Below are 17,320 nucleotides of genomic sequence, written 5' to 3' on the forward strand. Positions count from 1 at the left end.
CGCTGGTGGATGTAACGATCACGTTCTATGGAATGAATTTGATCTCTCTCGTTGCACTACTGCACTATTTCGACCCATTCTCTTGCTCCGTGTTCCTTTGTATCGCTTCCTTTCCATTCGTTTATAAACTATTTTTATTCTAAAAAGATAAAATAAAACGTAGAAATAATTTTATTTTCAATTCTTCCAGCGGTTCCTTTTTCTCCATTTTTTTCTTTTTAAATTACGTTTTAAAAACATCGTATCGTCTAACGTCCAATTGGTAGTATTGGAACTAGTGATTCCTAATCAGCATTTTTTGTTTCTGTATTCGATCTTGAGTCACATATATACTCGTTGTTGGTAAAATGTGTGTTTTATTTTATTTTTAAATTCCACTCCAACTGAGGTATTCGTATCCGCGTTGTGTGGGACCCTTCTTCCGTCTCCGAGCTAGCTGTCTAACTATTCAATTCTTTCCGTAGTCAGTTCAATTCAATTCACTGCTCATGCTTTACTTCTAGAGTTCAGATGAAAAAAATGGAGTGAATTCATTATTTTTCGCCACTTTTATAGTACTGTAAGAATCCACTTACGCTGTTTATCACAAACAGCATTCGCTTCGTGCACCGGAAAAACGTCCTTGTTCTTATTCGACTTATCATCCGATGTCTGGTACAGCATTGAATGCTCGTTCACGGTGGTCACATTAGAAAATAATGGAACTCTAGACAGTACAAACGGTTAAAACTCAATCACTCACATACTTTACCTACTTTATCTCTCTCGCACACACATGCATTTTTGTTAACGAAAAAGATAAACCTAATGGGAGAAAAAAAGAAGAAAAAACAAAATAAAAAAAACAATAACTTGCCGATCGTGCGCGGCATTCCCATTTGTTTGTAGGTTTGTTTGAAAAGGTTTATTGATGTACTCTTCTTTGTATAATAATTAAAAGAAAAAAAAGGTAGCAAAAGGGAGCAGGAAATTGCCGCCGTCGTTTTCCCCCCTCCGCCTAACTAACAGACCCCTCACACCGCACACGTAACGCCTGCACACGGGGCTTGCGGTAGGAGCAACAGCGGAGGGCAAAAAACCCCCTCATCATCCCCTATTCTCTCGTTCGCGTTCCCCTAATTATGCTTTCTATTCTGAAAAAGGACGACACTCTGACGGTGTGTTTCTTCACCCGGTTTTAGATAGTTGCTATTTAAAAAAAAACAAAAGGAAAGTTCGTACATTTACATCGATCACACACTTCGGGGGGGTCGTGTTCCGCGATACAATCGTTTCCCAAAACGCCGTTTGTTTCGTTTTGACCAACTGCCCCCTCCCCTCCTTCCCGGGCATACTAATATTCTTGTACTGGCATTTGAATGACAAATTTCTACAATATAAGAATGAATGTGTGTGTGTGCGAGTTTGTTTCGTGTTCGCGTTCTAACCGCACTTTTGCTTGGCCCTGCACAACCTAAAGCAGTCTAATTAGGAGGATGCCATTTTCCTTTTTGCCGATACAGACGAGAGATTTTCATTTTGTTTTTTTTTTTCCTGCTTTACACATTGCTATTAACAACATAACTATATAAACCATTCGTTTCGTGTGAGCCAACGTTTTTTTTGTTGTTGTGGGGAGCTGTTTTTGATACCTCTTGGCTCTTCTCTCTTTACGTACTTTAATCAAATGTTTTATAAAAGACCATTTACGGTTAAGACTAAATTCAAATGTTTCTTATTGGTGGTTTATACGTGTGTGTTGATGCTGAAGAGACGAGAGGAATTAAAACCTTCATGTTGCAGTAGTTTGATTCGGTTGTTTTTCGTTATCGTACGAACAATATTTTTTGTGTGTGTAAATTGTTCTCACATTTCGTTGCTCCTTGTCGTAACACCATTTCAATTCACTCGCTCCACACATCACTTTCTTTTTCGTTCGTACATGCGCTTCCTCCCTTCCGCTTCCTCGAAGTTGTAACTTATTATTCCCTTTTTATTTGTTTTTCCATAATCGTTTGTGTTGTATGATTCCTTTTTCTGTGTTGTGTTGTGTTGTGTGTGTTTTTTTATAATTATTATTATTAATAATAAGAATTATAATTAATTAATAATCAATAGATGCTGTCATTTGCGTTCAGCCAAAACTTGCATTTTACTCGGCCGTTACTTCCGGAGCTGCTGGTGGTGGCGGTTGCTGAAGCTGAGCGGCCTTTTCTGGAATTTTCTCCTATACAAAAAAAAAAGAAAAGCAAAAATTAATCGATCAGTATCCTGAAATGCACATTTCAGATGGCGGACGATTTGCAATTACCTCCTTTTTGTGCTCAGCCTCTCCGTTCAGACTTTCTGTGGCGGACGTTTCGTGGACACCGTTCTGGCCGTTTTCGACCGTGCCGTTCTCGGTAGTGCCGTTTTCAGCTTTGCCATTTTCGGTCGTACCATTGCTGGTTCCATGGTCAGCCGTACCGTTCTGCTGCTGGTGGTGGCGACGATGATGATGGCGCGCAACACACATGGCACATTCGACATTGTGTAGATGTTATGTCGAGGATGTTCAGCCAACCAGAGGGGGCCATACAGGAAGATCAGGAACACGCGCCGCACATAAAGGATGACGGAAAGGGGGTGACAACAGGACGCGCGATACGCCAAGTGCAATTGCAGACAGGAGCGAGGAAAAATTTGGATGTTTTGATAGGAATAAACAGAGAGAGAGAGCGAGAGAGAGTGGGAAAGAAGGAATTGTGATGATAAAAGAGAAAAAGAAATAGGTGGAAAGAGAGAAAGAGAAAACGAAAATTTGTGTAAATATTAACAAATATATACAGGTTTTGCATGGGCGAGACACACCTCCGCCGGTGAGAAAGGACGCAACAACCTCAAGAGCAAATAGCAGGTCAATTTTACAATAAAATGTAATTCGAAGCGCACACTCACACACAAACACACACGCACACCAAACACCATACATTAACGGATTAGTTAGCATTCTATTCAAACCAGCGATCGAACGGAGGAGTTTTGGAGCATATCTTGCAAGGCATGTGTACAATCTGAACCGTATCTATGTAGCGTTCCGATGAGAGTATGTATGCACTTAGAGGGGGAAAAACACCCAGCCGCCCCTGCGATGTACACGAACTGATGTAAAAAAAAACGAATGTGCTCTAGAAACAATCGAAATGTGGACAGAGAACGACCTTTCGAGACCGAAAAATTATACATGAACACCAGCTGCAATGCACCAACACAGTCTATACACGGTTGCGTCGTTCGAGGTGAATGGTTAGCTAAAAAAACAAAATCAAAGCAACTAGAAAGTGTGGAACATGCCAGCAGACGCGCTACTAGGAGGATGCAATGAAGATATCGATTAATACAAAGACTTGCAGCACCTTTCGTCGAACAGCACACACTATGCAGAACAGAAAACTTTGACCTATTGTACAAATGTTGCAATCATCGTCTATCGAAACATGGAAGATGCGAATGAAGTATCAGTGTTAAATGGGTTGCATGTAGCGAGAATTTCCATTTTAATTAACTTCTAAGAAAGTGGTTCAATGTTGATCCTAATAATGTAAATCACAAGACACGAGAAAACACCACACGGTTGCAACGCAGAATGCATCGAAGTACTCTCTAAAGGCAAACAATCCACAGATATGGGAAACAAAAATCGTCAAGACGGATATCGTAACTAGCTAAAACTATAATAAGTGATAAATAACTAATTTAATACAAAAAAAGCAAGATAAAATGTCGCTAACGATTTCCCCAAAATATTGCCCCATCAATACCAATGACGAAGACTGAAGGTTTGAATAATCAATTCAAAATTAGAACAACATGACCACAAAACTAGTATACCAATATGAGAAAAAAAACACAAACTAATCAGATAAGAAAATACAAGTAAATCGTTTCTATGCCTTCGAAAAAAACAAACCATAAGCAGTAGCAATCATTCAATTCCATTACGAATTCAATGTTGCACTAGCTTCAACTCAGAGTTCTTCTAAAACAAACACAAAATGTATCATAATTATTACAAAAAAGTAAATAAAGTGCAATAATAAATAAAACTGTCCTAAACATAAACCGAGTCCTTATTCCCTCTAAATAACACCATCACCAGAATAAATTAATATAAAACAATGTTAAATAAAACGTGTTAATCTGCTAGGCAAACCGGTTAGAACTGTTTGGTCAATAAATTAAAACAATGCACACAACAACACTATAAACAATGTCCTAATAAAATTTAAACAATATAAAAAAAAACGAAACATGTACGAAAGGAGGAAAACAGCCAGCAGGCAGCCAAATTATTAACGGAACAAAAATAGCTTCATGAGAAAGAGCAACATCGAAATCAGGTAACAGAACTTTAAAGGGACAGCAAAAGGAAACAGGAAAAACAAACGGATATCGAAAAGATGGCGCCAACGAAAAATAGAACAGAAACAACGTTAAAAATTAACTGCACTTGGATGGTGGTGGTGGTGGTAGTAGTGGTAGTGGTAGCTGTCGCGATCTGTTTCCCCTTTTCCGTTGGACCATCGTCATCGATCGCCATGTTACGGTAGGAGGGTTTGAAGGAAGTCTGCACTCGCACAGCAATTTGAGAGTGTGTGATGTAAACATGTATGTATGATATATAAATGAGGGTGTATAAGTGTGTAAGTGTAAGTTTATATCGCACGTTTGTTTCGATAGACAACAGAAGGAAAAGAAAACAAAATTAAACAAACAAACAGACAAACAAACAAACAAACAAACAAAACAAAACAAACAATCAAACAAAGCAATCTAAACAAACGCGTGTAAGGCAGCACACACACAGACGCGCGCGCGTGGTTGGTGTTGTGCTGCGCTTCACGTTTGCTTCTCGTTCCTAGGTATGGGAGTAGGATGGTAAGATGGGCTGTTGCTGTAGTTGTAGTAGTAGTGTTGTGGATTCGCTAACAGAGAGTAGAAGAGTGAGTGTGAAAGATTATTCACCTTTTGCGCGACAGTTTCCTCTACTTCCGCCGGTACGGCCACCGCCGGGGCCGCCACATCGGTTTCTGTCTCTGCCGCCACCGGTTTCGCCGACGCTGCCACCACCGTTGCTGCTGCGCTGCTGCTGTCCTGCTGCGCCTCCTCTTCGCCGGCACTTGCTGCCTCCTCCTCCTTCTTCTTCTCCGCGCTACTGCTGCTAGCATCATTCTTGGCGGATTCACTTTCATCGCAAGCGACTTCTGGCGCCGCTTCCACCGCCGTCTGCTGCTGAGTTAGTGCTTCTTCTTCTACTTCTTGCTTCGCTACTTCTACTTCTGCTGCTGCTGGAAGGGAGGATGATGATGATGTTGGTGGTGGGATGGTGGAAGAGCTGATAGGATCGTCACCCGCAGATGATGGTGCAGATGGCGGAGGCGGCGACGGGAGGGCGGCGGCGGCGGCAGCGGTGGCAGATTCAACTTCCGGCTCGGGCAGGACGCCAGCCGCCTGCTGCTGCTGCTCGGGCATGCCGCCGACGGTCGGAGACTCTGGCGGCGGAGGCAGGCTGACATCGCTCTGGGACAGGGTCGGCGGCGACGGAAGCGATTCGAGACTGTTTTGCGGCAGCGGGGACGAGATGTCAACCGAGAGGACGCTGGTATCCTGCTGCTTCAGGTCGTCCGCTCCACCGTCCAGCAGCTCGGCAGGGACAGCGGCAGCAATCGTGGGCAGCGGCGAGGGCAGAGAATCCGGCACCGTTTCCTCGTCATCGACCGCTGGTGGTGGTGGTGGCGGTGGCAGATCGTCAATGTTGTTACTGATCTCATCCACTGCCTCCAGGTCCGCCGGTAGCGGTACTGCAGCAACTGCTTCCACCGACAGCGGGACGGTTGCTTCCTCCTCTACGGCAGGAGCAGCAGCAGGAGCGACAGCAGCGACAACAGCCTGCGGCACGTCTCCACTTTCGATCTTATCAACCGCTTGCTCGAGAATTTCACCCACGGCCTTGGAAACCGTTTCCTTCATCTCGTCCGTTACCGAGGGTTGCTCCTCCTCCGGCACGGCTGGCGCAGCTGCCATCACATCGGCGACGACCTTCTTTTCCGCAACGACCGGCGGCTCCTCAGCCACTACTTCGGGCGTCTGCTGCTCAGTTGTTTGCTCTTCGGCGGGAGCAGCAACCGGAGCTTCCTCCACCGGAGCTACGGCAGCCGATGGAGCGAGTGGACTGACATCCCCCATCACTTCAACGTTCGAACCTTCGACGGGGGGAACAACGGGAGAGGGAAGAGGGCAACCGGTCGGAGCGGCAGCTGCCACCTCCGCGGACGGATCCTCGGACGGAACCGAAACCAACGACGCTGCACTCTCCTCCACCGACGACGGCTCATTCGCGACCTGCGACAGAGAAGCCTCAACGAACACCATCACCTGAGAGGGTGGAGGAATGGAGGGTAGTGGGGGTGGGGGCGTACTCTCACCACCATCAGCAAGCTTGTCCGACTCGCTAGCGGCGACACTGTCGGCGGCGATGGTGGCGGTGGGGGGAACACCGGTAGTACTATTTTCGAGTGTGGTAGTATCGGAAGGGGTAGTAGAAGTAGTAGTAGCAGCAGCAGCAGCAGCAACAACTTCGCTCTCTACTGCCGACTGCTCGGGCTTGGCGGTTTCGACCTCAACGGCAGAACTACTGGTAGTGGTAGTGGTACTAGTAGTAGTAGTGGTAGTAGTAGTAGTAGAACTGTTTACCTCAACAACTGCCGGCTCAACTACTTGCTCGTCAGCCGGGGCCGCAGCAGCAGCAGTGGTTGTTTCCGGCTCCGGCTTGTCTTCCTGTACTGCCGGTGGTGGGACGACGGCCGGCTCTTCCGCCACTACTGGTGAAACCTCTTTCGGGCCATCGCCGTTCTCGACCGGCTTAGGCTCGGCCGGGGCGACCGGGGCAGCCGATTCTTGGGCCGCGACGGACACTGCCTCGATCGCCGGTTCCTCTACTTTGGTGCTGTCGACGGCGGGAGCGCTAGTGGTGGTGGTCGTAGTGGTCGTTACATCAGCAGCCGGAGCAGCAGCAGCAACGTCGGCAGCGGCTTCAACGGCGGCGGGAGCAGCTACAGCGGTGGTCGTCGAAACTTCGGAGGCAGCAGCAGTCACAGCGGCGGCTTCTGCTTTCGGTTCGCTCGCGCCGGCTTCGGCCGTGCTGGAAGCGGCTTCCTGAGCGACGGCAGCAACAGCAGCAGTAGTAGTACCGGCAACGGCATCCTCAGTGGGCTGGAGATAAACACAGGGGAGCAACAAAAAGAGGAGAATATTAATATTAAATTGCAAAAATATTTTGAAGATTGTTTAAAAAAAACGTAAATTCCACTTCAATTTAATTAATTACTTAATTGAACTCAATTACAAATTTGATCCTATGCGGTCGTCACCTACTCAATTTACAAATAATATTCAAATCTCAACCTTGTGGAGCAAAAAAGAAGACTTTTAAATGAACAATAAATTTAAACGATATTTTGGTTTCAGTTGCTTATAAAATTCATTTCCCACAGGAGGGTTTACAAGTTCTAATCGAAAACGTCGCACAAAACCTCCCTACACAGGCACACGGTGGATATTGATTTCTTATTAACTTATTCACCTTAACACCACCCATTGCGAAGTACAGAATCAATAGGCCACCGACAACTAAAGCGATCACTATTGCTGGCAAAATATTGGCAAGCTTTTATTCAGCAGTTTTCTTTGCAAAAGCACAAAGAAAACTGAACCAACGTTAGATTGATAGAATATTGCACTGAATCACTTAGAATGTCACTTTTCGGGAAAATTTAGGCACACACAGCACACGGAAACACGCACGTTATGTCGCTAAGATCACTTGCGACTAACTGCATATACCAGCACCGTCACACCGAATCTGTTCTGTAGCAGCAAAAGTTTCCAACGCTTCTCCCCACGCGCGGTGTGTGATGGAATATCTTAAAACTGATGAAGCAAACTTTTCCAACAGCGCGATTCAAACGATCGAGAAGAAAATGTGTGTATTTTCCCGCAAACGATAGGTTGACCGTTCCCGGCGTAAGCTTTGGCTAAAACTGAACCACCGCAGCGCAATACAATTTAATTTATATATCCCTCCGTGGATGGTGTGTGTGTTTGTCTGTGTCCGCCACTCTGCTCCTTCGAGCCGTTCGAGAGGGTGGCCAACGTCTTCGGAGACACCACCACTCACACACCGACGCACACACACACAAACACACTCGATATTTCCCTTTCTCATTTGCCACCTTCCTACCTTTTCCCCCCGCCTTTGAACGCACCCCTTTCTCTGCAGACATTGTCGTCGCCGTCGTTGTCGTCTATACGGATTCGGGCCGTTACACACTAGGCAGAGGATCGAGCAAAAAGTTGACCTAGGAAATACCGCATACCCCAACCGAGCATACCAGCATGGGGAAAAGGGGGAATAGTGGTGGGCGAATCTCGGCCTACACCCTCCCCTTTTCATTCCCGATCCGCGCTCTCCTGCGGGTGAGTAATCCATCCATCTCACCCCCGAGGGGTACGCTTTTGCCCTCAGTGGAGCAGAGCAAGCAAAACGATCCCCCGGACGGAACACATTTTTGAGAACCCACACACAACATAACGCCATCGTACACCTCCACCAACACAGACACACACACACACATATGCATCTTGAAAGGATGGCAACAGCTTCTGGGGTGGGCAATAGTAAAAGTGACACCACTGCGCGGGCCCCACATGGAAGAGAGAAAAAAAAATGACTGCACAATGAGGAAAGTCGTGCTCACTAGCTCGCTCTCTCACGCTCCCTCTCTCTCTCGTACTCGATCTACACCTCGCCACGCTTTTCCGGCTTTCCGGCGCAAGAAGAACCTATTCAAGTGGACGCGTCCGAACGGATCTTTTGCAGCATCCGCCGCACGCGGGACAGGCGTAGAGACGTAAAGCCGTAGAGCGGAATGATATTTCGCTTCAGTTCATTCAGTTTGCGCGCACAGGGTGTATTTTTTTAGTGAGATAGAATGGAGAACCAGTCTTGAAGGGGGAGTTTGTAGCGTAAGGAGGACGGGAAGGAAGCAAAACTTGGCGGCGGTCCCCGGTGTTGGCACAAACCGATCCGTAGCGTGTGGGATGATGATGGACGCTGCCCCGCGTGCATTTCTCGATGCCAATCGTACACTGAAGCCGACACAACTGAGCAACGTTTGCAAAGAAAACCGGGAAAAACAAGGGCCCTTTTATTTCCTGTCATCATGGTGTGGTCTCCCCACCTCAAGCCGCATCGCTGCTGTTCTGTTTACACTTGAGAGAGATATTCTTTTCCGTACATTAGTCACGTGTGAGAGCATTCTTCTTTTTTGAATACACAACGTCATGTAGCAGTTGCAGTAAAACTGCAACTGCAACTGCTGCAGACAAAGTGCAGTGCAAAGGCGATTAACAGCATTATACTACGATTTAGTTTAAGAATTATAAATCGTAGTGCAAAAATTAAATCCATCCATTAAGCGGACATTTACAGGCGGCGGAAGGCTGATTTTCGCTCAAGCGCAGACGTCCCACACACGAGAAGCACATAATAAATGGCGAAATAATAGCAATACTATGAGACTCATCAAGAAAAGGGCTATATGGCGAGAGCCAGTACTTTCGCGTAGTGGAAGAAAAACTTTATCCAGAGCACATTCCGTCCGTCTTGTGGCCTCGGTTCAAGGGGGAACCGCGTACACCATCATTGCTTTGCTTTGCGGATGGGAACGAATGTGCATATCGCCCACCGTCGCTCGCCGAGAAGATGGAGACCATACGGGTACCGAATGGATCCGAAAGCTCCGAAGGAAATAAAGTGGATGCAAAAATCAACAATAAATCAGCACCCCGTTTTGCGAGCGATGCTTCTTAACGAACGAACGGACGAAGGCTCGGAACCATATTTACATGCTCTTCAGTTTTCAATTAAGCATCATTCACTTCCGCTTAACTGCTGAGATATGTGTGGTGGGACGTCCGGTTAAAAACGTAAACCACACACGTGGGAGGAGGCTGACTTTCTTCACCAAACGGGAATGTGTGCTTGCAGGCTGTGCTAGATCAGCTCGGATCTTTCTTCTTTTTTTTTTTTTTGGGAAGCATAAATGTCAACCTTTTCTTGTATTACCTCTGCAAAATAGAAACTATAAACTGCTGCACACAGTAACCTTCAGACGACGGGCCACATTCTCCCATGCGATGCAATTTCGACTGCCGAGCGGGGCACCAAAGTATATAGAGGCACCAAGAAGGAGGCAAACAGTAAAAAGATACCCATTACCACTGCGTCGCGCACACACACGCCGATGCAATCTTGGTTCGCCGGAAAATGGCGTGATATTGCAGGAGAATGGTTTATGGCTTCCGAAATGGTGCAGCAGAGCAGGCCATAAAACAACGGAGGAGTGTGCTTGAGCGCAGCAGCAGCAGCAGCGAGAGAGCCCTGGCTAAAATCAATCAGGCGTAGCTATTGCGTTGTTGTGTGCCTTTTCCTTCTCCCACACATTCCGGCCGGTACGTTGACACTGCAAGGGGACACACACTGCAGCCAAAGAAGAAGCAGAAGAAGAAGAACGGTGCTGCAGATGGAGATGCAGATTCCGCAAGCTGCAACGTGACATAGAGACAAAGCCGTTGTCGGGGTTGGCAAGCTGATACGAAAGGAATTTGCTCTACCTGATTGGATAGGGGAGAAAATTGCGTGACCATTGCGTGGATGGCTGCCCATCTATCCCGTGTTAATCTAATTTACTTGCATCGCTTTCATGCTGGACGGGTTAATACAAAACATCAAATTTAGTGGGCTTACTACATCATATCACAAACTGATCAACACAGAAAAGTTCATCTTCTCCAATCTTTGGATGTTCCTTGGCCCAATGTATTCTTCATTTGCATTCATTATTAGCACAGTAAACCTTCCTTGTCGGTGCTCGGCATTGGTAGTTCATAGCAAAGCGCACCATAAATCGCTATAACAGGTAGTACTACAACCAAAAACCAGCACCTTGCAGACTCTTCCGGACAGTTTCACTCCTACGACAGGCAACAGTAGTGCTCCAAAAGAAGTAATCCGACCGCCTAAATGGTAATCATAGTGGGATTTACACGACTTTTTGTGTGCTTACCGGTTGTGCCAGAAACGATACTAATTTTGGGCTGAAAGACACCCAGACAAGCGCTCCACAGGAGGAAATGTTTAATAAAACTAGAGAAGAAGAAAAAACACAGTCCATAACGGTAAAACAGGTGCCTTTTATGGCGTCCGTCCTGTCCTTGCAGCGTGGCGGCAGTGACACTGCTGTCTGAAGAATGAATTTGTGTAGTTTGCAAACGATTACTATGAATAGTTTTTCAAAAGCCTAACATTCCTACCACCATCTCTATTATCTCATCTGTGTATCTATTAATCGTTTGTGTTTTCTATAGCGTTTGAAATGGAAAAGATAAAACAAATGTTACAGTTTCCTCATTCCCACTTCCGCTCTAATGCTAATTACTCGGAGCAAGGACACACAGCACACAAGCTAGTGTATGACGCTGTCAAATTTGCAATATTTTTGCTTCTTTTTGTTTCTTCTCTAAATAAACAAACCGGAACACACAGTGCCGATTTTTGTTTATTTTGCTCCGGCCGGTGATGCAACGAAAAAAAAGGTCCCAACACAGAACACACCAAAAAAGCGCCATTCAATTCAATCCACACACCAGCAGCAGCAGCAGTGTTGCTTAAATTAGGCGCGACGGATAAATATGCGTCAGCAAAAGAAAAATATATTACAATCGCGCGCGAGCACCAGATCTCCCATCTAGCGCCCACCCCCACCAGTAGTCTTGCCAAATGCATTCAAATCCATGACTCCCCCCGCATCACTACAAACAACAGATGGCAAAATAGATAGAGAGATAGATAGAGAGCGGGAGAGAGTAAAGCAAACGTACGTCATTTCATGGTGGGCTTGCTCCAAAAACATGGCAAAATAAATGCGCATTAAAAATATTCACCTTAATATTAGAAATTCAATCTTTTGCCCCTGTGTAGTTGCATTTTTTTTAAAACATCCGGTTAATGCAGTGCACTTCCTACTTTCATCGCGTGCGTTCATTATCCTGGGCATATCGTCAAAACGAGCTCAGAATGGTAAAACAATATATGTGTGCGCTATTTGATCGATTGTTTACAGGAAGGTAAATATATGCCAACGTATAATGTGCGTCCCCTTTATTTTATGTTTAGTTTATTCCCGCAGTGCACACAGCACTCCATACTTGCCAAACACCAAGATCTTAACTAGAATAATACCCATTTAAGGTACATCGTAGCCGCTTGCCTACAGTCTTCGTCGTCGTCGTCGTCGTCTGTCTGGGGCTGTGAGTCATCGAACATTTTTTTCTGCCTTTCCATCCCCCTGTTATACACTTCCTGCCAATCAGCTGTAGAGTTTGCGATTCCTATCTAGCCCTACACCTTTTCTTTGCGTTTTCCAAACGCGCGTGTCCGATGACGGAAAAGTCGATCACGGAACGCCCATACAAATTCATCAACAGTACCCCCACAACCATTCTAAAGCCACCCCTGCCATTAAAACTTGGATGGATCAAGATTTGTTTCGCACAAATATACTTCGCCAAAAGGAAGGAACTCTCTCTCTCTCTCTCTCCCTTCTTTTTTATTTAAACCCTACTAAAACGGAGGGAACGGGAAGTTATGCGAATGCTGATTTTGCAATCCATGCACCCCAAACAGCGTAGGATTTAACTTTAAAAAGGATTTAAAAAGAGGGCGTATAGTATTCCCCTAGCTGTTATTTTGTTTTTGCACATCAGGGGCTTTACGCAAAAACACTTGAACAGCACATACAAAAAGGCCGGTGCGAGAGTCAACGGTATGATATGCAATTAAAAACATCGTCAATCGATTAAAACGAATAAATGTAATAATAGTTGACAACCTCCAATTGGAAAAACCCGTCTTTTTTATGTACCTAATTCGATGCCGAATTTGGACAATCGAATTTCCTCCTCTAATATATTTTTAAGTTTATACATTACAATGATTTATTGCTTACAAATGTAATAGACCATTAAAGAGTAAAATATATCCTCAAAGCAAGATTAAATGGTTTGCTTGGTAAACTATTAACGGGCCAAAGCTGGTTAAAAAGCAGTTTATTTTTGAAAATCACTTTATACTGAGATTCTTACATCGCTTAGCTGTTAGCATTCATCTGTCAACACTAAGCACACTACATATGACAAAAAGAATGTGATAAACGAACACACGCGCTCATGTGCTTATGACAGGGCGTCGACGATAGAAAAGGAATCTGCGCAGCGTGTTAGTTTCTGCAACACACACACACACACCAGCTGATTTTGCGCAATTTGCTGACCTTGACCATAAGTTGACGCAAACTACGTGCTAGTTATTTCAAACTCGCTGCTCACAGTCGAATATTATGTTATTTAATATTACTTAATCAATTGTTAACAAGCTAATTATTGTAACTTATCGTGAGGTTCCTTAAAATGCTCATAATATTTGAGAAATTACCGAAAACGACATTCAACACATTAATCTGTTTGAATTTATATTAAAACTAAATAAAAGCGAACCCCACTCGAACGCTGTTTCCGACTGGATTTCATGGTCCAAAATTTTAATGTCCGTACAACGCGCACGCGACCAAAAACCGAACGTCGTTTACTTATTGGTCGCTATCATTTCCCGGTTGGCACAACGAAATGTGTTTTTTTCCGAAATTTCCATCCATCCGTTTTAGTGCCTTCGCTATCGTGCATCAATGCCAGTTAGCGAGAGAGGGAGAGAAGGAGCAAGAATATTGCTTTAGTGTGGTTTTGTGCAATGCGCGATTTTCGAAAATAGAAACTCAACAGCAGCACATCCCTACTCCCCCCTCCTGCGCGCAACTACTTACGGACAAATTGAACTTTTTGGAACGCCGCGGCGGTAGCGCAGATGGCGGTCCACATTAGAGGACGATGATGCTAATCAACGAGCGCGTGCGGAGCGATTAGTGCAAAAGAAGATCAGATTTTTTGATCAGCGTATATTTTCTGATTCAACGCGCTCTCAAGGGGCGATTGTATCAGGATTTCAAAACACTACTACTACTCGCTCTTTAACATTCCCATCGCTGTGTTGCTGCTTAGATTAGATGCGACCTTGTCCAGCTTCACGGATTGACTAACAAGCAGAAGACGCTAATGTGTACACAGCAATTCTATTTCACTTTGAGTTCTCGACCAACATTTCAGGATTGCATTTAGAAACGATGCTTCTGACCGTTCATTCAGCCATCATTCATATACCAATTTCATCTCCACAACTCAAGCGTTTTCCTATTTCGTAAAATATTTTTTGCCTTTCCTTACTTTCAATCGCCTATAGATCACTGCTGCTAATCGTCCAAACATATCCTCTGCGGGGTTTTTTTGCGGAATAAATCGGTTGGATTAAAAAAAACCCCTCAACAACATAACAAACATTTCGTTCGGTAAAATCCTTGAAATGCAGAAAAACACAAGCTACCACCACACACATACAAACCACAAGGGAATGGTTGCTGTTAGGAAGAAAAGTGAAAACGGTATGCAGCGCCGTATAGGCGTTCATTTTGAAAAAATGTAGGAAATCATGATGGTGATGATGATGACGATGATGTCGTCTGAAAAAACGACAGCGCCACACACATCTGCCGACATAATATTTACCACCCTCCCTTCTCTCTGCTCGAACGGGAGAAGGAAGAAAAACATTCTTGACACTGAACTTCTTCACCAGTGGCCCCGGCAGTTTTGCGTTGGCCGCATCGTTCGCAAAGACCGAAAGCCAAGTGTACTGGGTGTAACACTGGCCTCAGTGTCGTTGTTGTTGTTTGCTAACCCAGTTGGAATGTGTACTGTTGAATCTAATGTAAATATGATTTATTCGACAGCACTTGCTCGTACAAACGCAAAGAGGTCTTATTTGCGGAATTATTATAGAATCAACCGGAAAGCAATAACCATTTGTTACAGTTATTTTTTGTTCTATCTTTTACAAGAATTTACTTTTCCATTATTAGTGAAACTAGAATGTGGTAAACAAAACAAACTACACAACAACTCTGTTTACTGTTACGTTTGTTTTGAAATTTTGGAACCAAGCCAATTTGAGTTAACCAGAGTCTCTAAATGCGCGTCGGTGGTATTTGCCGCGCGATTATCCACATCAACGTGTGATGTTGATGACAGCGGATGAACGCAGACGATGCGTGAAATTAAAAATGAGCTCACTATAATAACTGTTCACAACTGGTGGCAGTATTAATATGGTACACGTTTGCTGTATTGAGTTGCAGATAATGTTATTTTTTGAAGACGTATTTAATACAGATGGGAAGGTTATCGTTGCATGCTAAGTATATTATCCCAAAGGATTTAACACGGCAAGTCTCCAAAAACACATAAAACATATCAAAAATTAATTAATTATTTAATTAAATTGTTCCACATTGTTCAACCCAAAGACAACATATGATGTAAATCGAAACAAAAAACTAGATCACTATCCAATTAGTTTGACAAAAGATCGCCCCACTTACCTCTTCGGGAACTTTCTCGCATTCACCGTTCACCCGTTCCTCGTCCTTCTCCTTTTTGGCCGGTTTCTGTTTGTCCTTTTTGCTGAACGACAGGCTGCGGAAGGACCACTTCTTTTTCGGTTTCTTTGCCTTCTTGGTGGCCTCATCTGCCGCCGCCGCTTTGCTATCGTTTAGCGACTCGTCGTTGCTGCCATTTTCGAGCGTTTTGTTGTTCGCGTCCGATTCAGCACCTTCCGAGGTTGGGGATGCGGCGGCCACACTGGTGTCGCCGCCACCACCGTCGCCACCCTCTTTGGTGGTCTTTTCTGTCGTGGAGTCCTTTTCATTTTCGGCCGCATCGGTTTCCACTTTCGTTTCCTGTAGGCGGTGTACCCCGTGCACGTGTTATCGTTACCGGCCAATCACGGCGAAAAAAAAACGCACAATCGCACACACGTACACACACGCAAAACATATCACAGACATCGGACAGACAAAGTACAAAAACATTCCCAAATGGAGGGTCACGATGATTATGAATTAGTATGTGTGTGTGTATTTGTATAACGAAATGGCAACATGGAGAGAGAAGAAAAAAATTGAAAAACAATTTATTAGTAAGGAATGAATATGGTTTACTTATATGCAATACGCTTGGTTTTTTCTGTTATTTGTGTGTTCTTAAACATACGAAAAGAAAAACTGTCACAGGTTTGGTAATATTGATGGGGACCACATTAAAATGATTAATATATTTATTATTTCATGCCGAAACGAAACACTTTAATTTTGTTAAACATATTTTACATTATTATTACGCTTTGGTCACCATTTTAATGTTCTCAAAGGTTGCCAGTAAGTTTATAATTATGTCCCTCTCACTTAGCCTCATGCATCCGTGTGACGTTCTCCGATGCATCGTTACCGCAGTGGATAAACGTGTGTATCCGCCTAAAAGTATGCAATCTGCGAAGCAGTGTGTTCGAAATTCCGACAAAGCGTTACCAGGCGTAACGTTGCCATCCAGCTAGCGCATGAAAACTGTGCGGGAATGGTTCTCTTTCACTATCGCAAAGCACACCGCACAGGTCGATGATGCGTCGTAATATAAAAAGTTCAATAAATTATAGATTGAAAAGAACATCGGTGGCTAGTCTATACAGTAAACACAGAACGGAGTCAATTCCCTTTTACTATCGCATTGGTCCCGCACAGCACATCGCTGCCTCGTGCACTTCCTTACGAAAGTGAAGCGAAACAAAACGAGACGAGTTCATGCTGATAACCCCAATCGCAACCCATGGCCCATAGGAGACTCATCCTATCGGGGTTTAAAATAGCCACACTGCAAAGTCTGTTCGTTTCACCAAAACAAATCGACGCAGCTTTGGCGCCACACTGCCTCTAAAATAACAATCATTTGCCGTCTAAGGTACACACACAGCATCATCCACACCCCATTACGATCCAGATCCGACGTAGATTATAGCAGAGCAGAGTAGCTTTCATTTTGCCTCAAAGTTCATTTATAGCAATTACCAAGAAACAAATCTTGGCTTTGTGCAAGTACACCACACTCTTATCGCGTGTTACTGAATACGGTGCGCTGATCACATCACTTAGTAAATTGCAATTATTTACAAAACAGGGATTAATCCTTAAACGAGAACGGTCAATCCCGCCATCGGTGATAGTGGCCCCGTACCGGATGAATCACT

General features: G+C 44.5%; 1 protein-coding gene across 6 annotated transcripts in view; it reads right to left on the bottom strand.

Moving 5' to 3' along the window:
* Positions 1-877: 877 nt before the first annotated feature.
* LOC120900785 (flocculation protein FLO11-like) overlaps positions 878-17,320 on the bottom strand; it is a 68,099-nt gene continuing 51,656 nt past the window's right edge. For 3 of the 6 annotated variants that reach the window (XM_040308248.1, XM_040308246.1, XM_040308247.1), the window contains 4 exons: positions 15,624-15,980; positions 4,984-7,230; positions 2,291-2,455; positions 878-2,206 (listed from right to left, as the gene is read on the bottom strand). In XM_040308248.1, coding sequence (XP_040164182.1) covers positions 2,132-2,206; positions 2,291-2,455; positions 4,984-7,230; positions 15,624-15,980 — 2,844 coding nt within the window. In that variant the 3' untranslated portion in view covers positions 878-2,131. Of the gene's footprint in view, positions 2,207-2,290; positions 2,456-4,983; positions 7,231-7,600; positions 8,067-15,623; positions 15,981-17,320 lie in introns of those variants that run through there. The other 3 variants (XM_040308249.1, XM_040308251.1, XM_040308250.1) reach the window with 3 other exon arrangements.

Source organism: Anopheles arabiensis, chromosome 3 (assembly GCF_016920715.1).
Source record: "Anopheles arabiensis isolate DONGOLA chromosome 3, AaraD3, whole genome shotgun sequence".
NCBI lineage: Eukaryota > Metazoa > Arthropoda > Insecta > Diptera > Culicidae > Anopheles > Anopheles arabiensis.